This window comes from Lepisosteus platostomus, chromosome 10 (genome assembly GCF_059453375.1).
Source record: "Lepisosteus platostomus isolate fLepPlt1 chromosome 10, fLepPlt1.hap1, whole genome shotgun sequence".
Taxonomy (NCBI): Eukaryota; Metazoa; Chordata; class Actinopteri; order Semionotiformes; family Lepisosteidae; genus Lepisosteus; species Lepisosteus platostomus.
In genome coordinates, this window is record NC_142620.1 from 56,313,476 (window position 1) to 56,339,773 (window position 26,298).

At 44.0% G+C, this 26,298-nt stretch overlaps 1 protein-coding gene across 12 annotated transcripts in view; it reads left to right on the forward strand.

The window, feature by feature from the left end:
- Positions 1 to 26,298, forward strand: part of enox2 (ecto-NOX disulfide-thiol exchanger 2) — a 186,028-nt gene that overhangs the window by 134,773 nt on the left and 24,957 nt on the right. For all 12 annotated transcript variants that reach the window (XR_015924979.1, XR_015924980.1, XR_015924981.1 and 9 more), the window contains 4 exons: positions 9,003 to 9,149; positions 17,302 to 17,508; positions 19,899 to 20,132; positions 23,002 to 23,214. Coding sequence is in view for 9 of the 12 variants with exons in the window: in XM_088597494.1 (XP_088453620.1) it covers positions 9,003 to 9,149; positions 17,302 to 17,508; positions 19,899 to 20,132; positions 23,002 to 23,214 (801 nt within the window). In the remaining 3 variants the exon portion in view is untranslated. The remainder of the gene's footprint in view (positions 1 to 9,002; positions 9,150 to 17,301; positions 17,509 to 19,898; positions 20,133 to 23,001; positions 23,215 to 26,298) is intronic.

Genomic DNA, 26,298 nt, shown 5'->3' on the forward strand with positions numbered 1-26,298 from the left:
AGGCCACTCTCGCAGCTGTCTCAGACTGTCCAGTTGGGCCTGTAGCTTAGTGTAGCAAAAAATACTGTGCCAGGTTCGATCAGTGATGTGCAGACTGCAGTGAATCTATGTGATACCAAAAAGGAGACATTAGCAAAGACCTAGAACTCCACTACGATGTGAAGCTAATTTACAGTCATGACAGACATACCTGTGGATTAATACATATAGTATCCGTAGTGCTTTCTCACTTGCCAGTATTGGTCACCTTTCTTTGTCCTGTGGTCAAAATATAAAAGCAGGCCACAAGATCTGATGGACAGCAGCCCTTCCGGTCTTGTCTACGGGTGGTCTGGGGGGAAACGTGGAGGGGGTTTTCCTGCCTTCTGCAGCAGCAGCCCCAGTACAGCAGACCAGCTTGAGAACTGAGAGGCTGAGCGCATATAGGGAGGCCAGAGGGAAGCTTACCAAAGGCTCAGGGGTTAACAGCCTAAATCCAAGTACTTGTGGAAAAACGTCTGTCAGGTAAAGACTGTCTCAGACCTGTCCGCTTAGCTCTTCCACCTGTTAGGCAAAGTAGCAGAGATGCCATTTCTCTGCGGGGGGCAGAGGAAGTTGCCCAGTGCAGGTCCGTTCTGCAAGGTCAGTCTTCTGAGGAGCTGCGTCATTGGGGTGCCCTTGGAAAGCAAGGCAGACTGTGCAGAAAAAGCACGCTCAGACTGACTGAATATGACTGCAGGGTAATGGCCTGGAACTGAGAAGGTGAATTTCAAACCAGCCGACATCCTCAGCTTTGATTGCACTTAATCTGAATTTTGTTTTTGTCTTCTTCCTTCAATACTGTGGAAGTGTCAGGAACATTTATCATGTCAAACAGGAGAATATACTTGACATTTTTCTGTGTGAACACATGGTGATTAATGTAAGCTGTTGTTTTTTTAAGTAAGACCTTAGTTTGATTGATTAATTTGGAGATGGTGTTTAGAAATTATCTATTTCATCTAATTAAAAGAACATGCTCCCATTCCCATCACCTTCCTCACTGATTGAAGTGTGTGACCATCCTCCCGAGTCTCTGTTTTTGTGTTTAAACGGGAGGAGGGAAATTCTCTCCACATACTTTATCTACCAAGTTTAATTTGCACAGTTTACTGAGCTAGTTACATACTTTCCTGAGTTGCCTTGGTAGCTCACTGCTTAAAAACAAATTATATACTTTGCCAAGCAACTTATAGACTTCAGTGAATGAGCAGAATACTGAGTGGTGAGTACTGTCAGCCCGATAGAGGTTCTTAATCTGTGAGCCAATGTATCTGGGTTGACTGGTCCTCTCACTGCACTGCTAATGAACTCTGGATTATTGTGATACTGACACTGGTTTTACAATTGCAGTTTGCATCAAGCACACTGCTCTTCCTGGAGGGATTACTAGCTTCAGGAATATCTGGGCCAATCTTTCCCTCACTTCAAACCACGTTTCTAAACCACATTTATAAACTGAATTATTAAGACACAACAACAGTTGCATGGCGTGATTCATCTGTTATGATACATAATGAATTGTCTGCACCCATCAAGGTCATTCCTGAGACTTGAAATGTGGACCCAGGCTGCTCATTATCACGGTTTCTCCCTTTGTCCTCAAGCCCTCGGCAGCTTGTTCAAAGATAGACAGCTGCACAGGGCCTGCAAGGCTGCACTTAGCACTGTCAAAAACGGAACATGCAAGTTATAGCACTCCATTTATAGGTTTTAGTTTACATACTGTAGAATTAAACAAAATTAGTTTGGTGCTTATTTTAAGTAAATGTATCGTTTGGAATCCATAGCTGTGTTTAATGCTTCTAATGTGCAGATGTCCAATGAGGGAGGTTTTGTTTCCAGGTTCTATAGACAGACACTGGCCCCCTTCCCACAGCTGTGTGTGCAGTTCAGGAGGGTTTCATCCAGGGCTTGTCTGAGAGGGCTAGACATTGCCCAGCCGCCTCATCTGTCCCCCCATAAACACACGCTCCCCGTTTTTCTCACTCTGGGGGGATGGGGCTGCGGTGGAGTCCTGCAGAGGGGTGCTTTCTGCGGGGAAGCCTGATGAGGGCAGCTCATTAGACCCCAGTTTGTCGGCTCAGGGAGAGAGTCGGACTCTTATCTGCGCTGCACATTAATCGGAGGGGGAAGCAGCTGCTCTGTCCCAGTCATCCTGCATTAAAACAGCTCTTTTGAGCATCTTAATTACAGCAATCAACCCGCTGCCTCAGCAGTTTCCCAATTCAGATGACAAATAATTCATGTCTCCTCTATAGCCCCCCTTCCTTTGTGCACACATTACTCCCATCTCTTCCATATTGGCTGTTTTTTATTCTAAAGTATTGGATTTTGGGTGTGTCGGGTGAAGGAAATGGGCCCCAGTAGTGCCAGTAGTAGTTGAGACAGAATCGCAAAGTGAAGGCCGGTGTTCCTTGGGGTCATTTATCAGCAGTCACGTTGTGCGATACACTGCCTCTCCCTTCACAGGTGTTGTGTACAAGATCAATCAGACATAATGAAGCGGTCTGTTTTTGGATCAAGTAACATCAAGGTCACCTCATCTGTTTTTATTCTTTCCCACCTATTAATACTGTACCTCCACACTGTCTTGGTGCAAAAAAAACATTTTGTGTTTCATCTTAACAAATTTTTGTGAAGCCACCATCCTAGAGTACACGTTTACTGGATAGGCTGCAAAGAGTTGTGTTTAAATAACCAAGACTTAAGAGCTGAAACCTTTTATTTATTGATGGATTCATTCATTTATTAATTATTACTTAACTGTGCCAGAACATTGGCATGGCAGGATTAGATTTCTTTACCAACTGCTGCTGGTGATGTGTAAAACATCTGTCTCAGGCGTGCTGCAGCATAGCAATGATTCACTGTTTACTTGCAGCCTGGATTATTTAACATACAACACTGAGGCCTGCTCAGGCCGGATTTGGCTATTAGACAAGTTAACCTTGTTGGATTACCTTTCTCTGCTGATTCAGCATAGATCTGATAACTTCATATTCGCCTTTAAATAGTTTGTCCTTAAAGAGTTAAATGAAGAGTAAAAATGTTTATTTTTTGCCTTTAACAAGAATTACATTGTACTGTAGGTGCAGTTTTTCACTTCTGCTCTAAACAATGTCTGACATAACATTTGTCAGTGTTGCCTGTGCTGCGCGGAATCTCTGCTTTGCAGTGCTTACACATACACCAACGCCAGATGTCATGCTCTGTGTCTGACCGGACTCCACACAGAATCTGACGACTTGAGCCTCTGCTGTCTGTCGAGCTGAGAGAGGCTGTACAGTCACGACACTGCAGGAGAGCCTGAGAGAATGCAGAAAGCTGTAGAATGCCTCCTGCTCTGTCCCAGGCTATGTGCAGTTAGTATGATGTCTCTCTCTAGGCAAAGTCAAGTCCCAAATAGCTGAAGCACACATGGTTTTGCAGACCCTTGATCTGTGTTTCCCCAATTATAATTCTCTGAAGACTGACAGGTGTATCACATTACTGACTGCTCTCCACATTCCCTCTCCAGATTGCTTTGCCAAGGAGTGTTGATGAACCCATGCAAAATCCGCAGACTTCCTTATGATTCCTGTTATCAAAGCAATGTTTCTTTTTTATCGTAAATCTTTATTTAGCCTTTTTATTTTTGTACAGGCACTTCACCAGCCTCCATTAGACAGTGCAGGAGAATCCTTGTACAGTGTCTGTGCCAGAGGAGCAGTGTGCTGTTAAAATATTTAGACCAGATATGACCTGCTTCTGTCCTGGATGGCCAGGCTTTGGCTTTGCAGATGCTTTTCAATTAGCACTTTGTAAACTCCTAAAAAAAAACAAAAAAAACAAGTGGTTTGAAATCTTGTCCAAATGATTAGTTCAGTCAAGTCATTGAGCTCAGGGTTAAAAGCAAACCAAAGTCGCATGTGACCTCCAAGGACTGGAGCTCATCCCTGTCTTAGATAATCACATCAGTCTTGTTTATACACTGCCAGTTTTAGCCCCTGTGAGAATCTGAGTATTTGAAAAAGACAAAAGAATCATTGTGGCAAAACTATCCAAAAACCTGGTTTTATTTTGTTTTTGTTTTACATCAGAAAAGAAGGGCAGGAAACAAAAGTAAGGTCCCTGATGTCTTCCCCTTTTTGACCTTGTTGAGATTACTGTAATATGGTTATTTTGTGCTCTTCCCCACAGCGGCCTTGGCTCAGTGGACAGGCTCTCCCCTTAAACTCAGGCCCCCAGAGTCTGTTTGGACTCTGTCACAGGGTTTTCACTGAAACCTCTCCTCAAATTGGTACCTTCACTGCCTTGGGGACGGGCCACTGTTTGCACCAGCATGCCTTTGTAAAAAGTCAAAGAAACACAAAGAGCCAGTATTAACATCTGAGGTGGCCAGAATTAATAGAGAGGACTTTTAGCAATGGCCCTATAATTCTGACAGCAAACTCCTGCAAATCACCTGATTAATTTTGTTTTCTTTTTTTCAATTCATTTTCATTGTTAATCATCTCTTCAAACATATTACAACAGCATTGTATTTGCTTGAGGGTAATTCTGTGAAAATTGCTTTTTTATTGTTTGTTTCTTTTCGGGTTCCTGAACTACAAACACCGATTGAGATAAAAAATTAAGAGCTTGTGCCACACGCTTACAAATAATTGGGTTCTTCCTGTTCCAGTAGGAGTTTTATAAGTGTCTCTAATTATACCCCTGGGTTTACACAGGTACACAGTGTACTTATGACACACTCCAATTACAGCTAACACGCTGCAGCCTTTTGGGAAATAAAGCTGTCAAGCCTGCATTATCAGAACTTGAAACTCCCCCCCGGGACATGTTTGCCCAGTTTTATAAAACTGATATAAAAAATATTTATAAATCTATCTTTAGGAAAAAGATAGAGTGCAGAGAGCGTTGTTTTTGCCTGCTGTGCATTCATGGTCTGCATCAGTACATCTGGTGTGTACACTTGTGATGAAATAGGGTCCTGCAAAAAGCTCATCTACTTTCAAGAGTCTCAATCTGAGCAGCCCAGTCTTCTACAGCTTGAGCTATACTGGTTGTTTTCTGCTCTGTTCTGCTGGAGGTTGCTCGAATTCACACTGTCCGTTGTTCCTTAACAGCCTTTCTGGCCCTGTGTTTGAGATTCTTGAAGTGGCAGAAATAAAGAGTTGATATCCCTCTCCAGGGCCCTGAACTCATTGCTCTGTCATTGGTGTGTTTGTTTCTATTTTGTCTTGTGCAGATTAATTGAAACGAGATCAGGATCACCATCCATACAATGAAAGTGTATTTCTCTAAGCACGGCATCCACTGCAGAAACTGTCACTCCTCCTTATGAATGCATACATAAGCATTTCACAGTCCACTGGGAATTGCCCTGATATGCATTGTACTTTTAACGCGGCGGATGTTGTTTTGCAAAGTCACACTAAGTTCAGATCCAGGGAGAAGAATAATTTCTAAATAGTGATTCTTTAAACATACAGGTCATCTTAACTCATCCCTGCACTGAGAGTCAGGAGCAAATCCTTCCATGTGCAGTACTTTCACGTACAGCATTTTAGCAGGGATTTTAACAACAAGTCCTCTTAGACAGACTCCAGTCGGGGCTGTGCTGAGTGAGTCAGGCTGTGGCTACAGAAGTCTAGCAGTGGCAGGGGTGCTAGACATCTTTGTCAGAAGATGACCAACATACCCCAGAGATGTCTGTCCCTTCCATGTGCCTGTACTGTATGTGGGTCCGGGCTCAGTCTGCAGGAGAAACTGCGAATATGGGCTTTTTTCTCCACTCATGTCTTTTTCCATTTCTGACGGGCAAAGGCCTCAATGACTTCACTTAATCTGAGTGCCAGAGCTTTTCTGCACTTTTTCCCTGTGCCTGCCAGCTGATTGATAGCTAGCTTATGCTATGTAATTACATTCAGCAAACCTAAAGGAAATAGATTGTTAAACATTGTGCTGGAAAGAGACTGATGAGAGATACAAAGAAAACGTGCTCTGGACCTTGTTATTGTCTGCCCCTATGCTGACCCTCCACTTGAAAACCCAGAGCCTGATTATCATCTGCAGTCTGGCCTTACCCCTAGGAAGAGTGAAGAACAGGGCATAGCAGTTAAAGCTGAGTGTAGTAGAGCAGTGTGCTGTTTCAAGAAATTCTTTGCCTCCGTGGTAGATTTCTATTGTTTCCTCTTTTTAAAAGCACCTAATGTATTAATTTCATATCTGCACAGCTGGAAAAGCAAAAGCTCAAATTTACCTAACTCCAAAATCTCCAGCTTAAAATGTTTTTTTAAGTAATTTTTTTTACTGTATGCCCAAATATAAACATTCTTGAAAGGTGTACTGTATATGTATTTCTTAAGCAGTCACGTAAGCAACATTTTTATATAGATATTAAAATTTCAGTCTGTTCCATAATCACGTTGTTTTCTGAGCATTTATAAGTTATCTAGAACGCTAGAGCATTTTTATGTAACTTTATAAATGAATGGATTACTGCTGTTGATCATGAAACTGATATTTAAACTCCTGAAACTATGACGTGTATTAAGAATGTGCTGGGGCTCCTCACAAAGTGCTCCCACACTTGTCAGCGCTGTGCCCGTTAGCTCTGTGCCAGTGGATTTGTAGAGCTCTGCCTTACTCCCGGTTCTTCAGCTCTTCCCCAAACTTCACAGTGATAAGCATTGACTTAGTAGGTTAGGAGTTTAAGCCCTTGTGTGCATAAGAGTACCAGGTACTCTTCTGATATTTACACGCATAGCTGTGAAAGCTCAGGAGGAACTCACCGTCTGTTCGGTGAGAGTCTGTGGCTTGTTCTTCCCTGGAAATGTGCGGGCTGGAGAAAGGAAAGCTGGGCCCTGGAGGCGGCCGCAGGACAGCTGCGTGTGCCTGAGTCCCTGAGACAGATGGAAAGGAGCCATTGCTGCCCACACCTCTGCCGCTCAGGCCTGCTGGCCCTGCAGTGACTGCTGACACTGATTGGCCCTGACTGTGATGAGATCTGCTTCAGGGTCACTTTGCTGCAGGCTGGCGGGGCATGGAGTGCCTCCCTTGATGCCTGCTGCCCTGGACCTCACAGCTACTTTTGCTACTGCAAAAGAGCCTCTTAATAACAGTGACTGTAGCTTGAAACAGCTTGGAATCAGAAACCATATCTGGCAAATCTGACTCTGCTTTCCCATCTTTCACAGACGAGGGAGTAAGTATCCCAGGGCTTTGTGTGCTGGTGGGTTTGTTGTGCTTGCTTTTTTTGGTTTCAAAGCCAGTATCTTTTCAACCACTCCACGCTGATTTCTACATGCCCATCGCCTCAGCTTTGGTACGCTGTTTGCCGTGATCCATTACTAGCTGGGCTGCAGCTGATAGGGGTGACATTACTGGCCCAAAAGTGGTCCAAGATCACTGTATGTGGTTGGTACTTAGCCGCCCAGTACAGCAAGTGGTAGGTGAAAATCCTCTGTGTTTTTCACTTTAAATAAATAATCACATTACAAATCGTAATAGGATTTGCCTCATGTGTGGTAGCATCCCGCTGTAGAGATGATTTCCACAAGGAACTATGCATGCAGCATGCCCATGGCGAGCTGAAGCGTGTTGGCAGTAGCTGTGTGTGTCAGAGCTGGCCGGGGGAGGGGGGGGGGGGTGGCCAGATGTGGGCCTTGGCATTCTTGAGGACTGCTTGCTGAAGCACAGCATGCCTTGTGAGAGTCTGCCATGGTGAATTTATCCTTTGCATTTCACGCTGTTGCTGTGTTTTCCTGCAGTGTTCTCTGCTGAAACCCTAAAGTATGGTAAAACACTAAGAAAACTAAGATTCACCATGGCCAGTTTCATTCAGGTGCCTCCTGCTCCAGGACCTGTTTACTCCACTCGGCCCGCTTTGCAGGAAAGGGAATAGAGGGTTCTGGTTCCTTTCGGTTTGTTCCTGGAGGTGAAGCTGTGCAGTAAATAAGAAAAGAAAATACAGCAGCTCTTCAGTAAGCCCTTGGCTTCTCTCCCATCTGAGAAGCTGCTGTTTGGTGCCTGCTTCACTGTTTCCTGTGTTTCTTTTCCTTTTATATCCTCCTGCACTGGCTGCGTTTTCCTTTGTTATTGCGCTTGTCATTAGCTCAAGCTGTCAGTCTGCGCCCCTGTCGTCCTCAGCAGTGTGACAGCTGCCGGTCTGCACCTCCTATGTGCCAGCTACTCCATCTCCTCAGCCCTTCTGCTGCAGCGCCTACACCAAACGCAGTTTCTCCTTTTCAGGTTTATCTTTTGAGGAGTTTTTCATGCACACACTTCAGTATTAGTATGTGCATTTCTAATGGGTGAACTCTCGGAGTGTTGTGAGACCAGCTGTCCAAATATTGTAACTTACGGAAATCTGATTGAAGCTGACTTGGTGACACAGAGAGAATTTGAATTTACGGTGTATTAAAAACCCAACTTAATATCAGCAACATCTGTTTGCATACGTTTTCTTTCATGTCTTCTACTCCATCGTCAAGTTCTGCTAACAGCTTCTGTAACAATTTTGCATCCTTTCATCTTGCTCTGTAGTTTCCGATTTGTTTCCCTGTTTTGTGGTGTACAAAAAGAAATTGAGGTTTTTGGTAAGAATGCAGACAGTAGGCACAGGTGAGAGAGGGGAAAGAAGATGATGGTATTTCCATTTCACACAATTTCTACAGAGGAGAATAGCATCAGTGCAGATCAATACCACATATGAAAGCCTCTGTTCTTACCAGGGTATTTATGTGTACTGACAAGCAGAGAATAAAAATTACAAAAGGGGGAAAATGAAAATACACTTGTAAAGGTTAACTCTGGAAAGAAAACAAAGTTTAAAAGGCAGTCTGTAAAAGCTGGAACTGGAGTTTAGATTTTATTTATTTTTGATGTAGTTGGGTTTTTCTTCTTTTGACAAGAGACAAATGACATATCTGAACAGCCCAATGCACACTGCAGTCCGCAAACAAATTTTGTCTTTGCTTTCTCTGTGTCCTGTGCAGATTTTGATCCAGGTCTTGGCATGATGGCTGGCATTGCTCCGATGATGCCCGGGCTGGGAATCGTACCCCCTCCCATCTCCCAGGACATGCCGATTGTGAAGGAGATCATCCACTGCAAGAGCTGCACCCTGTTTCCTCCCAACCCCAGTAAGGCTGCCGCGGTCGCTGACCCACACATGTGGCCACTTGCTCTGTGCTTTGCTGGCAATGTGTTTTAAAACGTGTTTTACATTTTACAAATCTGCAGCATGACTTTCAACGCCTCTCCTTCTGTCCTCATCTTGCTCTGTTATATTCTTCCCTAAATTGAGACAGTGGCAGATTTAATTAGTTTTTTTATTTCCTCCAGCATTAAAAGATTGTATTGACAATGGCAGCGTAACCTCAGACGGAGACTATAAAGGCTTCAAGGTCTCTTGGAACATTTCTGCAATCCGGAGGATAATGTACAAATATCTGGGGGAGAGCAGTGATGGTGAAGTTTTAATATATCTCATTGAGTTTTAAATTCCATTTCCATATGCAGTGCCGATGCAAAATGTAAATCAAAAACATTTAAATAGCGCTCAACATAAGTGTGAAAATCCACTTTACAGTATATGATGTGTTTAATACTTAGCAATGGAGAAAAAAACAGTTGCAAGCCCAGCTGCGTTTTTTTTTAAGTTATGCGCAGCAATATGTCTGAGCTCCTGCTACTTTCTGACATGTTTCCTCTCGAGACTCGAGGTTTGCATTCTGATCCAGACAAAGGAAGACAAAGTGGGAGAGCTGAGGACTCACCTGTAATCAGAGGTGTGACCTCAGCAGAGTGTGATGGACTAACCCCATCCATAAACCCCCTTCTGGGGGCAGAGCAAGTGGGCGGTGATCAGTTCTCAGATCAGGTGTACAGCCCCGGCCGCAGCTAACTACCGGGAGGGGGGGGACTTGCTGGAATCTCATCTTTCAAACCACACCTTTACCTCTGCTTCGGCTTCTTCTTTGGAAAAGCATATGAAAAGAGAGAATCAAAGGGATACATCATATCAGCAGTACTCATTTTTAATGAGACAATGTATAACTTATAATAAAAATAATGTTTTTATTGGCCCCACAGTGTGCCGTTCCTGGTACACACTGATGCCTGGGTTTAGTCCCGGCCTGAGTTTCAAAGATCCTCTTATTCAGTTGGCCTTATGCAATCAGGACATGTTTATACTGAGGCATCTATTGATCCTCAGTCTTCTGTATTCACATGAGCGTTGGAAATGGTGAGATGATACAGTATATGAAACAGGCTATTCAAACCCAAAAATAAAAGAATAAATTTACATACCAGGAGCTGAATACAGAAGAGATGGTGAGTCCCTTTTTGTTATAAAAATCATGATTTCCACTGGGGAAATTAAATTAACTTAAATGAAAAAAATAATTAATTAATATCAGTGCTAGTTATAATATTCTAGTCTGTCTCAATTCCCTACCTGGTAATTCACAAGCAGTTATGTTCAAGGAGATGTGTATTAATGAGTTTCCACCATGCTCTAAAGGGTTGTTCAGCATTGAAATCTACTCAGGAGAAGGTGCTGCACAGTTTCTGACAGCTGCAGCCAACTTCTTTTAAAACAAACAAATTCTATTTCAATAGGCATTTCTGGAAAAGTGTTGTTTTTAATTAATACATCGGCTCCACACCTGTCATCAGTGTTCCTGTTTCGCAACTTGTTGCAAATTAAAAGAGTGCAACTGGAATTAAACTAGAAAAAGAACTACTTTTCATCTTTTAAAAACAAGAGCACTAAAACAGAAATACCAAACCACATTACCAAAAAAGTTACTTTGTAAATATGCCCTACTAGTGCAAAAAAGAAAAATGCACACGAAACGCGCTGTTTTCCTTGCAGGTTTTAACAATTCTGACTAGCTGGTTCAGACTGATGCACATCTCTGCACCATACAGATGACCACAGAGTGGCCATAGTCTCCTGTTTCTGCAATCCATTCTGAAGCAGCATTCTGAGTGTCTTTTCTTGTCCAGAACAATCCACTGTGCTATGGCCCACACAGTATTAGGAATAAAACGGCTGAAAAACGATGAAAATGTGTTTTGAATCAGTGGTGTTTAAGGACTTGAAATGTGAATGGTGAGTAGGCCCTGCCCCAGCAGCGGGCAGTGGGGGACTGGCCCAGAGACCGCCCGCACAGGGGCCTCTGTCCCTCCTCTTCGGGCCTCAGTCAGCACAAAGAGCTGTGAAATCGGAGGGCAGGGAGAGGGACTTCTGCTGGTGTGCCTCTGGTGCTGCTCTATCATTTACATCGCAATCAGTGCAGTTTTTCCCCTCTCACTTCACAGCTGGTTAGGGGTCTGCTGACTCGTATCCCTTCCCCGAAGGGGATTGTGCAGGCTGGTGCTGCTGCCCGAAACCGCCAGACTCAAACTCAGCCCCCCCGTCAAGCTTTCCTGTCTGTCATTCCTTCTTTGCAAGTTTTATCGTTTCTCTCCATCGTTGCTTGTCACGTTTTTTTAGACAGGGAAATGCTCTTGAAAGGAGTCACAAGGTTTGTTTTCCTCTTTGTTTGTCTTGGTTAGATAAAGGCAGTCAACGTGTCTTTGAGCCGGTGTGCTGCGCTGCTCGATTTCATGAATGGCAGATGGCACCGATTGCTTGCTGCTGCTTTTGTGTTTTTAATCAGGTGTTGCAATTTAGGATATTGCTGTCTACTTCACATAATTCAACCGCTTTTTGATTTGATGTGCCACAGAACTGGGCCTCTGGGCATGTGGCAGGCTAATTCCTTTGTAATTCACATGGTTTTTTTTAAGCCTAGGGATTCAATTGCTCCTGCAGCAAAAAAAATCCAAAAAACTGGAGGTGGCAGCTGCCCTGTTCACACAGAGCTCATATGGGTACTGGATTGCTGTAGTTCTTGGTACTATATGTGACTGATGAGCTCATACACTTGATTAACTCCGGGCTGAGTCCCTCACCCTAAGACAGAAGACAGGTTGACAGAACGGAGCTGACCAGCTCGATGTTCCACTCATGGCCAGGAAACATCTGGCCTCCTGACACGCAGCATGTTCAGGGGTCTGTAACAGCCATGTAGGTAATTACTTTATTGATCATGCTTCAGCATTTTTATTATTTAATAATAATAATAATAATAATAATTATAATTGCTTACACTTATATAGCGCTTTTCTGGACACTCCACTCAAAGCGCTTTACAGGTAATGGGGACTCCCCTCCACCACCACCAATGTGCAGCATCCACCTGGATGATGCGACGGCAGCCATAGTGCGCCAGAACGCTCACCACACATCAGCTATCAGTGGGGAGGAGAGCAGAGTAATGTAGCCAATTCATAGAAGGGGATTATTAGGAGGCCATGATTGGTAAGGGTCAATTTGGAAATTTGGCCAGGACACCGGGGTTACACCCCTACTCTTTTCGAGAAGCGCCCTGGGATTTTTAATGACCACAGAGAGTCAGGACCTCGGTTTTACGTCTCATCCGAAGGACGGCGCCTGTTTACAGTATAGTGTCCCCATCACTATACTGGGGCATTAGGACCCACATGGACTGCAGGGTGAGCGCCCCCTGCTGGCCCCACTAACACCTCTTCCATTTAGTAGAAGTATAATAAATGTATAATAAAAAAATAATAAATAATAAGAATTTCTTTTAACATGTAATTCTAGGGAACCGTATGAAATAAAGTCTGTCTGTTTGAAAGCATTTACTCTTGTCTCTGATCAGAATTTAATAAAAGAAATGTAGAATATGCATGAATTGGGAAAGATGTATATAATCCATGATGGCATTTCTAACATCTATAATACAGTACTCGAGTGCTGAATGCATATCATTAAGAATCTGAAAAAAGTGAAAGATAGTTTGCCTTAAAGGGTTGTTGAGCTATTCAAAACATAACTTTAGTGATATAATTATTGTACATGAAGGCAGGAATAAAAGATATAGAGAGTATGTATCTGTGGAATGACCTTGGACGCCATTGTTGGAATCATTAGAAGTGTGGTAGAGCTAGATCTTGTCATGGCAAATCACAGGTTGCAGTGATGTTTCTTAATAGGACGATGGTAATGTAATTCCCTGAGATCCCTGCTGCTAGCAACAAAATGGGCTAGATGGGTTGAAAAGCCTTCTCTCCTTTGTCACCTTTCCAAGCTCGTTATGTCACTCACTCCAGGCTGTCAGGAGTGCTGTGCGTTGTTCCGCGAGCCTCACCTCCTTTCCAGCCGTCGGTACCTTGTCTGTGAGTCAGTGCCCTGTCCAGGCCCGTGTGGCCGTGGAAGAACGTGTACATGTGCTTCCCGTCACCAAGGGTTAGACCTGCACTTTCTGTCCTCATGGGCTCTGAAACTCACCTTTACATTGATAATGCTTTGAAATTACCTTAAAAGACAAAGCTGTGTTACGTAGCATATGTGTTGCGGATGTAAGTATTTCTACACCCCACTGAATACGTTTTTTCACTTTTGCGTCTGTGGCATGCTGCTCTCCTGGCCAGCCTGGCTTCCTCAGAAGTGCTGTAGATTGGTGGTTTCAGTGTGTGGGACTCCGATTCAGAGGCCGAAGTCACTGCAGAGCCAGGCAAAGCTGGAAGAGGGAATTAAAGCCACCCTCCCATATCCTCAGGTTCACAGGATCAGAGCCCTGCTCGTGCTCCTCTCATCCCCACACCTTACAAAGAAGTGCTCAGGAATCCTTCAGTAAGCCCCTCATTTCAGCTCCACTGCGCTGCTTGAAAAAAGATCTCTCTGTCACCAAGTTGCAGGGCAGATGAAATCCCATCCGCCTCTCTGAAGCCTGGTGGCGTTTTTTGCATTTGATTCGTGCCTTGATAGGAGGTGCAGACCTCTGTCTGTACTTATTACTTCCAGAGAAGGGCATTATTCCCCAGGGCAGTCGTGAACTCTGGCTATCACTAACAGTTGTCATTACTGGACAAGCAAGAATCGGAGATCCCAATCTCTAAGAACCGGGACTGGAAATCAAAGTCAAAAACTACATTAAAAGCCGCCCAGCTCTCCGTCCCAGCGAGCACGGGAAGGTGACATGTCACTTGGCAGAGACCTGCTTCGCTGGCAGCCCGCGCAGCCTTCCGACACACAATCTGGCCGCTGCCGGGCCGCCTCGCTGCCAAGAATCCTCTGAATGTGCTCTCGCTGAGAAGGAGAAGGCAACTTCCATGACCAAATCACCCAGGAATCTGAATGATTTCAAAGCACGTCAGCAAAAAGATGAATTAACACTCCCTCTCTCCCTAAAACCTGTCCCCTCCTCAGCCTGGGACCGGTCTCTAGAACAAGGCTCTGTTACGAGTTGTTGTTCTGACTGGAGAAGTATTGTCCCTGTCAGGAGCAGTACAAGGCAGGGAAATAGCTTTCTTTCTTAGACTGACATGACATGAAATAAAAAAATATAGAAAATTCTCAAAAGTAATGCTTTAGCCTTTCTGCTGTAGCATAAAATACATTAAAAAAACTTGTAAGATGTGTTATATTTTGTCCCCTGCAGTTTTTAATTTCAACCTTAGCGAAAGGGAAACAAGCATTTATTGCAGGCTGATGTCACATTGGTGTTGGCACCACATAAAGCAGAAAATTCTTATAATAGAAGTAAGGTTTTATCTGCACTTGCAATAAGGATTGCAAGGCTAATAAATGCTTCCTCAGGTGACTGATCCATATTATTAGTGCAAAGTAAGAATCCACTACTAAAAACATCAATTGTTAGTAGTTCTCAGTGACACCAGTAGTGATTACAGACCATTTGCTGCAGCCGTTATTTGAGCCCGCAGTTCAGAGCCAGTACTGTTTCTGCTGCTCAGGGGTAACATTAAAGCAGCCCTGGAATGCAGTGTTGTATGGTTCATCCAGAGTCATCAGACCCGGCGATCGCTGGCATGTCTTTGACCAGTGCATTCTTTCCTCCAGGAGGCAAGGGCTGGAGGCAGTGCTGGCGGGACGGCCATCACTGGGGAGGTGATCGGGGGGGATTTTGAGGTGGCATGCCACCCAGAGCTGTCCCTCCGTAAAGAGCTGGCAGTCACTCTGCTGCCCTTTACTCTGTGATAACAGTCTTACTGGTGCAAAGCTTTTGTTATATCAGTTACTAGTCAACCAAGGACCTTGAGCTTTATGAGATGAGAGCTCATCTTTAAAAGCAACAGTGCAATAAACAGGAATTAAGCTAATCCTGGGCATGATGGATGATGTCTGTTCTGTGGGGGGGGGGTGCAAACTATTTCCAGTGTGTGGCTGGGGGCCAGCTCTGTCACAACTTTTAAAGTTTGCTCCTAGACCCCTCGTCTGCTTCAAACCAGCGCTGCTCATCAGTGCAGGAAACACAGTGCCTGACAACCCTGTCTGTTACTCTGTGGTGTTGTAATCGGCAACAAAATGTTTCTGAGATGTTTCACGAGTTAAAACCTTCTCTGTATGTGAGTATGTGTGTAAAAAGAGCCTGCATGCAAATCTTCAACATTCAATTTTTTTTTTGTTTAATTTTCCTGAAACAACTTTGGTACCCACATAATAAAATGAGTTATTTGTAAAAAAAACATTGATGTCTTCAACAAAGACCTGTCTCCAGTGTCCTGATGAGGGCTTCTTTCCTTCAAAGTCCACTTTCAAGTCTGTCTGCGTACCTGGGAACCCATTGAATATAAGTGCTCTTGATTCATGTATATGTTTATGTACTGTATTTGATTTATATTCTCAGCTTTTCTCTTTTTTGAATATTGAGACAGTGCAGGAATCTTTTTTGTTCCTTTGACGTGATTGTTTTGTGCCATTTTTTCTTTAGCAGCTGTTTCAAGTGATTTAAATGGAAGCATACCTCCATCTCAAAAGATTTTCGAAAACCATTATGTATTCAGAAATGCTTTAAACTAATAAGCGTCAACAAGTTAAATATTTAAACAAACATGTGCATGTATATTTAACTGTTAACGTGAGAGCTTTTAGAAGAAAATACAATTCCGTGCAAAAATTCTGCTTCAGGCTGTCTTAACTTCAAATTACACCGTCTCATGCTAATGCAATAAAGCAAGCAGTCACGACTTATCTCTCAGTGCTTTCAGACACACTGGCACCCAGCTGTTTCATCAAAATAAGGAACTTGAGGAACCTTGAAGTGTTCAACTGTAAGCTACAAAAAGGCAAATCAGCAGTGGGTTCTCTTATTGTGTACAGCGGTATTCTGCCTTGGGGGCAATGAGCACCTGAGTTTCTTTTTCACAAGACCATAAAGGGAAATTCCAGTGTTCTGTTTACTGTATATTGTACACTGAGTTCGGTTGCAAAAATACAGACCTCTGATGATCTATAGAAACTGTAGCCATTTTGTTTAAAACTAACAGTTAATCCTGACAGATTTGTATTATGTTGTACAAAGCCTTTTATCTTTAGGGATGAGTAGAGAGGAACGCATGTTTGTTAATGACGAGGAACACCTGGCAAAGAGTCAATTAGATCTTCCTGGCAAATGTGCTGGATTAGCTACTACAACACCTCACACTGGCTGCTCGTGTCGAGTTTATACTGCTGTTAATAAAGATTTGGATCCTGTCTACATCAACAAGCTGTTACCTCCCTGTACAGCTACACGTTGTTAGTACTCTCCAGATAGTGCTCCCAGAACGAGGAGCCAAACGCTGGGAGACTGTACTATTCTATTCTTTTGCACTTTTCAATCTTGTCCTACATGTCGTTTATACTCTAGCTTTTAGTTCTGCTTAATTGACTGTTGTAATGTGTGTGGGATGTACCACAAGTTATGGTGAGATATAAAATAAGTTATTAGTTTAATGTGCATTTAGCATTACAGACTGCTAAATAACAAGCTTGGTTTCTTCTTAATACATCTAGGCTGCATTAATAACAATTAAGTTGTAACTATAGTAGGAAACCCTAATTGAGACTTTACTGTAAGTAAATTGTTGATGCTCATAACATACACAGCCTCACTGGGTCTAAGCTGCATCTATTTTTGCTTTACTTTTACTATTGAAACCAGTGAGAGAATACTGATTTGTACAGGTTACACTGATCAGTCCGGACAGAGGTCCAAGCTGTAGGGGCGCTAAGGAAAACACTGAATAATAATGAACTTAGGGCCGAATAACCCTACCCATGTGAGGAAAACCAGTAGGGGGAGAGGATGAATGAGGAACGCATTGCTCAAAATAGACAGCTCGTGCCTTGGGTGTCTGAAAAGAATAGTTTCCCAATCTGCTGGCACACAGACTCATGAGTGCAGATCAAACCCCCGTTCCTTCCTCCCGCAGACCTGCCACCCCCGGCCACCAGGGAGAGGCCCCCCGGCTGCAAGACGGTGTTCGTGGGCGGCCTGCCGGAGAACGCCACCGAGCAGCTCATCGTGGAGGTGTTCGAGCAGTGCGGCGAGATCATCGCCATCCGCAAGAGCAAGAAGAACTTCTGCCACATCCGCTTCGCCGAGGAGCACACCGTAGACAAGGCTCTCTTCCTCTCCGGTACGCCTCTTCCAGGCCAGGCTGTGGGCTACCTCCTGGACTCAATTACACCTGGCACACGGGTTCTCTAATCCCCTCGCTTGACTTGCTAGGAGACAGTACCAGGGCCCTGCCCTCCTGAGCAGGGAGAGACCCTGCAGGGGTCGACACGGAGAAGGTGCAGGAGAAACCATAGCCGCAGGGTAATAAATCCCTCTCCCACATTTTTATTATGCTTTAAAAAGCAGATAAATCATGGGAAGAGTCTGGAAATACTCTTAGATATCCTCTTTCTGAGGTCTTTCTGCTTTCCCTATCTTACATCGGTTTCCCAACAAGTAGACTTACTCTGAGTGATCCCGTGTATTGCACACTGTGGGACGTATATCCAGGTTTCACAAAGGCCATTAAGAACAGTACACTTTGATAATACCCCTGAATTATTTATGATTTCTTTTCAGGGCACTCTCTGCTGGGCTGGAAATATTAGTATTGTGAGACACCAGCGACGCTCCATATATTATATAGCCATATGACAGTTCCTCATAGGCCTACCCATAAATAATCCTACTTATTTTTTGCACGGAATACACCTTATAAAATATTTAATGCTACCAGGAGCAGTAAAGCATGAAAGAAGGAGACATAAACTGCAAACCTGTTCTTGTTTCTGTCAGTGGGGCTCAACAGCCATGACCACTGTGGCTCTCCAATTGCACAACAAGGCTTCTTCTGTCCTGGGGCAAGAGGTTGCTGTGGTGAGCTGAAGGGACCTGACTTGGGCTGAATACAGTAGATGAGATGCAGGTTGTACAAGCAGCCGCGGTCTGAAATTAATTGATAGGAAATATTAAAGAGTGAGCCGGCACAGACCTAATGGGGAACAGTCAATGAGCAAGAGCTTTAACTCAGTTTTCACACTGCGTTGCTTTAGCATCCTCCTTCCCCCTCGGTGCTCCCAGCCAAAACCACCAAAAGAGAATTGAACCTGTCTGAAGAACTGATCATGTTTCCTTATCTCTGTACAGTGTGACACCTCTGGGGTGCTGGGCTCTTTCCGGCTTGTCCTCTAGCCAGTACTGGGTGAATCTGTGCTCTGCTAGCACACAGGTCTTAGTGTTTCAGTCAGGAATTGCAAAACAGAAAAAAATATATATGTTCCTTCTTTTGGAGGCCTAATAATATTTTTCCCAAATACTTTTTTTTCCCAGATCCTAATGAATTCTACAAACGTAAAGGACACTTTTACTCTTCTGAACAATACTCATCAAAAACAAGGCTTCTTCTTTGCTTTATCCTCTAGTCTGTCAAGACCCCCACTTTTCACCACAACCGCTAGGCCTCCAACAGCAGACATCTCACTTCAGTCTCCCACATCCTTATATTCACTGAGCACAGGCCTTCATTGACAGTACCTCTGTACTGTGTATTGACAGTTAGCTCCGGAATCCACAAACCCGCAAATGACCCTCATTATCCCCTAGTCCACTGGGAAATGCAGTTCCCTTCTGATAAGCTATTTGTACTACAGACACAAAATGGGGGTAGGAACTGAGAAGAGTCTGGAAATACTGTCAGTCATCCTCGGTGCTTTGTGCTCTGTGCTTTCCCTATCTTCTGCAATATCCTAGGCCCGTAACTGACTCCCCCTACAACCCCTACACTCCATATTCTGTCACAGCAGTTATTCTTTTTTCTCATTCTGGACATCATAGCTGCTAAGCAGCACAAACAGATTAATAAGGTAGGATGTTGTTTTCTGAAGGGTAGACACATGCATGGACAAATTAGTAGTCTTCCACCTGTGTGGGTTTGGAAAGCTGAGTTGCAGATTTCTTCTAAAGATGGATGTGTGGAGGGAAATAAGTGACAACCAGATGGCTGTAAAGAAATGTAAAGCAGCCCTTTTCTGGTCTTACGATTCACATTGCAAGATTGTTTGTCAAATCACATTTCTGTGACTGGATTAAGCACAGTGTTGAAGTGTGCTTAAAACCGTGACGCCACAAATGAGTTTACACTGAAATTAGCATCAACCTAAATTCACAAGTTCTAGCCAACAGCAAAAGAGCGTACTGTCATCAAGAGTTCAAGGAGGAAGGCTCGCTTTAGGAGTATAATGTTAAAACCACAAATGAAATGGGTCTTTAGATGTGTTTATCCAACAGATTACTGCCTGTGGGGTTGTAGCATAGGTTTAGTATAAAATCCCAACCCCCTCCCAATTTTACCTTTCAAAAGAGGGTTGGATGTTGAAATGTGGGCTGTTAGGTTTTTTTTTGGTTTCGCCACATTTCCAATGTTTGACTCAGGTCTCCTATTCTTGTTCTTTCGCTGTGTGGTACTGTGAGGAAAAATGACTTTCTGTGCCCACATGCCCACACACGTCCCCACTCTCTCCTGTCACTCAGGGTACCGGATCAGGCTGGGCTCCAGCACGGACAAGAAGGACACTGGGCGTCTGCATGTGGACTTCGCTCAGGCCCGGGACGACTTGTACGAGTGGGAGTGCCGGCAGCGCATGCTGGCCCGCGAGGAGCGCCATCGCCGGAGAATCGAGGAGGACAGGCTTCGACCCCCCTCCCCGCCTCCCATCGTCCACTTCTCCGAGCACGAGTGCAGCCAGCTGGGCGAGAAGATCAAAGGTTTGGCATTTCTCCCTCACCCATGCTCCCTCACCGGCCCGAGTCGGGCAGGGTCTGTCGCTCTGACCCACAATCCCCTCCCTCACCGGCCCGAGTCGGGCAGGGTCTGTCGCTCTGACCCACAATCCCCTCCCTCACCGGCCCGAGTCGGGCAGGGTCTGTCGCTCTGACCCACAATCCCCTCCCTCACCGGCCCGAGTCGGGCAGGGTCTGTCGCTCTGACCCACAATCCCCTCCCTCACCGGCCCGAGTCGGGCAGGGTCTGTCGCTCTGACCCACAACTCCGTCCCCTGCCAGCCCCTCTCATCCAGGGTCCATCTGTGTCGACCTGGATCTCCCTGTGCATTTCCTGCTCTTATTGAGTGCACTCCCCTCTTCATTCATCTACAGTGTGTCCCTTGTGTGCCTCTGAGTTGTATTGTGTTTCACTGTGCCCTGTATCATTTTTGTCTTCACATTTATTTCCCTTGTGTGTTCTTTTCCCACAATAATGCAGCTGTAATTTACAAATTATAAGTATTTTTCACAGGACAAGACTGTTGAAGTGGCTGTTTTTTATTCCTGTTGTTTGTGCTGTCACTTGACTTTAACTGATAGGATATTTCATTATGAAGATGTAAAACTTACTCCTTTCGGGTATTTTTTCCACAGAAAATTTTAAGTAGGAACAATAACGACTGCTATTTATTATTTACAGCTTGTCTGCGCCATTCTGTTTCTGCCTGCTGTACATCTGTGTCAAGATGTACTTTCCTCTGTTTAGGAGCAGCTCTGAAAGGCTTGGAGCAGCCAGGCTGGTCTGGAAACTAACAGGCTTAAGCTCCTCCTGTGTGATGTGTGAGCGCATAGCTCCTACCCACTGCTTTTGGCTAATTTAGACAAACCTGCCCTCAGAAACCAGCACTCAAAGCAGCTTTAAAAATTAATGTTGCAGACTTTTCCAGGCAGTTTCACATTATTGTTTGCTCGAGCAACTGTACGTGAAATTGTCTATTGTTCTTTATAACATACAGGCAGCATTTTTAGCACTCTAACAAGCCAGCAGTTGCTGTTCAAAGTGACACTTTAATCATCCTGTAAGTTAACAGGAGGCTCTCTGTTTTCATTTGCCTGGGAAGGCAAAATAGGAAAATCAGCTTGGCAGCTGGAATGGAGTAAGACGAATAAATTGCAACTCATCTACCTTTTGAAGTGTTATCTGTGTGCCTTTGCCTCACTGTACTGTATAGCTTGTGCTGTGCTGTGTTGCATGTATGAGGATAAGCTCTGTGCATGGAGATTTGCAGTGAGATTAGAGGTGTGGTTTAGGTTGCTGTTTTTTGCATCTTTTTCTAGTCATCTGCAGTGCCCTCCCAAGAGTCCTCAGCCAGATATGAACAGGCTTAGGCTGAACCATCTTAGCAAAAATTCCTCTCTGACTATCAGGGTTAAGTCTCGCTGCTGCTTCATTGATTTTTTGGCAACGGGTTTCTCTTATGAGCCCATATAACTCACACATGCTTAGATCAGAGGATGTTTTTACTGGGCCAAACCATGTAATTTTGCATTTTGAAGACTTTTAGAATTCTGAGCATTTCTATTTTCTTTAGAACGTTTGCATGAACTGTGCTTAGGAGTTACGATTTTCTTCTCTTTTTTTGCTACCAGTGGCAGCAAGTAAACAGTGGATTTGCCCTTTTGATGTTTTGACAACACAGACAACTAAATCTCACAATGGATAAACTGATGGACTCTCCCTGTGGATTTACCGTTGTGATGCATTGATTCAGTATTTAGATGGCGATAGATTATTGATGTGAATAATTTGACAGGCCCCTGGGTTTCTACAGCTTGTGCAGATTGTAAATAAATCAGTTCTCACACTCAGTCCTTCAGCGCTGTGCTTCACAAGACAGTAGAGCGAGATGCCTTGATTTTCTTCTCAGTAGTTTTTTTTCTCTTTGTTTCCAATGAATTTGCTACGTTTTATAAAAAGCTGTCAAATTACTACAAGGCTTGCTTTGAGTATTGTTTGCAGGGCTTTAAAGCGCAGTGTGTGTGACCGCACATCTGGAGAATGGCACAGAAGAGTATGGCTGTAGGGTAGATGTCTAAGTGCGTTAGTAACAATGAAAATCAATACGGCATTTTCCCTCTCTCTGCCTTATCTGTTTATGGCAATAACCAGATACAGCCCAAGCATCCAGCTAAATTACAAAAAACAGACAATGTGGTTATTGTGTGGGGCAGTTTAAGACTAAGGGAAATGTAGGGTGGGAGGCTGGTGATGGGATTAGAAGCAGATTTCGCTGCTGCACAAAGGCACCATGTCAAAAACCCATCCACATCCAGGACAAAGCCTAAAGTGCTCAGCTTTCACTGAGGCTTTGGATCACAGAGCCCCGCTCTTTCAACAAAGCTCGAAAACACAAAGACAGAATCCCACTCTCATGGATCACAGCTGCATTCCCTATCCTGATTCTTTATCCTTTTATACCAGTTGCCCAATACAGATGAGAAGCAAGTGCTCTTTGTTGTACGTATTGAAAGCAGCCTGAAACCTGCTTTTGTCATTGCAGACTTAGGAATATGGAGTCCCAGTACAAGCTCCTTGCATTTGCCAGTTTTCTTTAGGTTTCTGTGCTGAAGACAGTAACAGAGTTGATGGTGGTAGGAGGAGCTGGCAGTTTCCTTTCTCATCAGTGTGACTCACCAGTTGTCTTAAAGATTTCAGTTGCACCCTTGATCTCACCTGTGCCTTTGTGCTAAACCAGTGCCATTAAATCCATTGTGTTTCCACCCGGAATTCTCTTTTAAAGAAATTTCTCTTTATGTCTCTTCTTATTCATTTTCTCACCATCTCCCTCTCTGCTGTTGGCTTCCCTTCCAGATGACTCCAAGTTCCCAGAGGCGATCCGCATTCTGCTGACCTGGGTGGAACGAGGTGAAGTGAACCGGAGAAACGCCAACAACTTCTACTCCATGATCCAGTCCTCCAACAGCCACATCCGGAGGCTCATGAATGAGAAGGCGGCACACGAGAAGGAGATGGAGGAGGCAAAGGAGAAGTTCAAGAACGCCCTTGCTGGGATCCTGGTTCAATGTGAGTACTGTGCGACCTGCATCCTGATTGTGTCAGGGCTCCACAGACACATTCTACTTCATAGATGGCGTGCAGGTGCTCTTCGTGAAATGACAGAGCTGCAGCTCCTTTGGTTACAGGTTCATAGCTCTTTGCAGAAGAACGTCTTAATGGAGATTGACTGATTGGCAAAATAGCTCTTCCCACACACTGATGACTTGGGAAAATGCAAAGAAAAGGCAGAGCATTAAGCATTACTCAGCATCTCTCCGAAGACTGCCTGTTAACATTGAGGTCAGAAAGGCCTCAGTGCGCTTCAGTATTATTACATAGGTGTGAGCTGTGGTTTCTGCCACAGTGCAGTTAAGCAGCAAGAAGAAGAACCATCAGCTCACAGTACTGGGAGATGGCTCAGTAGGACAAATTTGCAGCCACCGTGTCTCCACTTTATGAGTCAGCCCCATCTTTAAGAAGAAATTTACCATTGTATTCCAAAACCTTCATTCCAGTATTTTCTCTGTAAACCTCACAAGTGGTGAACTCAGTGACCCCACTACAAGATTTAATACCCTCAGTTCTAAGGTCACGCCATTGTAGGCCCTTGTACCTTCCTAGCCCAGACTGTACCATGTCTGCATGGCTGTGGTTTAAAACTCCTGGCTGCTTAGGAGGTTAAAAAAGGAGGAAAGAAAAATTTGGCATCTGCTTCTCACTTCAGCAAGCGCGAAGGGCTGTGTAGTGACAGCACCTCTCACAGTCACGGCAACTAAACCCACACATCAGCCTGCACTCGGAGAGCACAGTCTCCAAGTCACAGAGATACCATTGCCAAGTCATTGCTAAGTCATTTTGGATTTACCCTTCCCCTCTTGTTGTTAAAAACCAACTGGGGCGGAGCAGTGGCTCTGTGGCTAAGGATCTGTGCCTCTTATCTAATCTTATCCTACAAGAATGGGTGTCCAAGAATCTAGAAAAGAACAGCTCTTCTGTGCTTGCGAACATTGAGAAGCACTCATAGAGTCAGCTGAAATCTGCATCAATCCATTCCTCCTTCAGTTCTTAAGTTCTCTCTCTTTCAAAAAGAGTTCACCGCTTGCATAATGCATCTGCTGTGAATTTCTTATGCTTAAAGGGATGGGAGGTGGGGGGGTTACTGGAAAAGGTAAGTCTGTTGGAGGTGTTGGAGGTCAGACTGGGGAGGAAGTGAAGTGAAAGACGTACAGGTAGAGTATGAGTTTCTAATAAATGCCTGGTCTGGAAACCAGATGTGATGTCTTAAAGTGCAGAGGTACGAGACAGAAGCCAAAGAATGCTTTTATAAAACATAACAAACAGCATGAAGAAATATTGGTTTGCAGTTTTAAGCTGTAGATTAAATGCAGTGCTCAATTAAAATGCAGCACTGTTGTTTGTTCTACTTGTTTATATTAATCCTGGGCAACTAACCTGGAGAAGATAAGTCTGCAATAGAGTTGAAGTAAGTAACAAAACAACATGAATAATAAAGAATCACAAATGTGCAGAGACAATTGACTTTCGTAGCACACCCATGACAAAACGTACATTAGAATATTGCTATGTAATATGGAGCCCTTCAGTTGAATATATTACAGACTTTTAGTACTCCCTAGCTAATTAATTCATTGACTATTATAGGGCTCAGTTCAATTCTTAAGGACCAGTAGAGGGGGTTAGAAGGGCATCCTGCAGGCCCAGGCAGTGTCAGCACAGCCCAGTCGGAGTGGGTAGGGCAGTAAGAGCACCATGGTGGAATGATCCAAATCAACCAGGTCAACAGTCATTTCCTTTCATGGGCTTGGTTTTTCACTCCAGTTCTAGTTTTGAAAATGTCACGCTGGAGTTTAATTCTGGCAGGGGTTTATAAATGTGACACATATACAAACAAGATCTCATACATATTTAAAAAAATGTTTTCCATTATATAAATTCTGATTTATCTGGCTTATTGTATTGGACTGATACTGCACATTTAGCCACACTTTGTAGACACATGTGAAGCTGGGTGCTTTTCAATTTAATGTGCTGTTACACCAGGAAGCAAGAAGCAAACCTATGAGTTATTACTTGGTTTGTTTTACATAACATCTCAGATTAAAAAGTACAGAAGACCTGGCGCAACAGTAGATGTTCAAAATTGATTTCCTTTGCTGCTGTGGATAAAAAAGGCAAAATGAAAACGATGAATCATGTTAGCAAAAGTACTCTCTGAGGGAGTGAACAGTGAGTGTGTAGAATTACACTCCAGGCACCTATGGACTGTCTGGGGAGGCAACAGTCTCCTCTGCGCCGACCATTCACTCATCAGGAGTGTGGCCTACCTGCAGTAAGCCAGCAGTGCCTGTATTCAGATCAGGACCTTATCCTCATTTTGAGTGTTACTAACTCCGAGGTGCAGATCTTAAAAGAAGTACTGTAGTAACCTTTACTTGGGAGGAGATGTTTTCACAAATTACATATTAAGTTGAATAGTGAGAGAATTATATTAAAAGAAATTTGTTGCATTATCATTAGATTAATCTTCTTTGCAGAAAAAAAATAAAATAAAACAAATCCTAACATTGGGGCAAGATCCGTTCCCGAGTCAATCTTTAATTCTCAATAATAGGAATAAACGGCCCCAGGACAGCAGCGCTTGTTTTGACTTGGTTTTGCTCCTCTTTACAATGTTTTTGTCCCCACTTCGATAAGCCCTTAAATAAAAGGTTCCCGCGTGAAAATTGGGACAAATAAAAAAAAGGCAAAGCATTCCCAAAACAGCAGGCTGCAGCCGCAGTCAAGACTGGAATGTGCTGCAAAGGCAGGTAAGATGGTGACTGATTAAGAAATACCAGCTTTCTAAATGTCACCGGTTTCCGGAGCAGCCTGTGCAGAAGCAGGAGCGTGGGCTGACTGTCAGACAGGTGCTGTCAGCTCTCCGAGTCTGCGGGGGGGGAAAGGGGAGCTCCGAACACTCCTCTGCCTTCCCTATCGATTGCTTCCGTCAAATTAAAGGATGCTAAAGTAGTTATCGATCTTGATAACATCCCTTCACTCCAGCGTCTCACAGCCACGGTGAGAGCTGAGGATGCCTTATCGACACAGAGG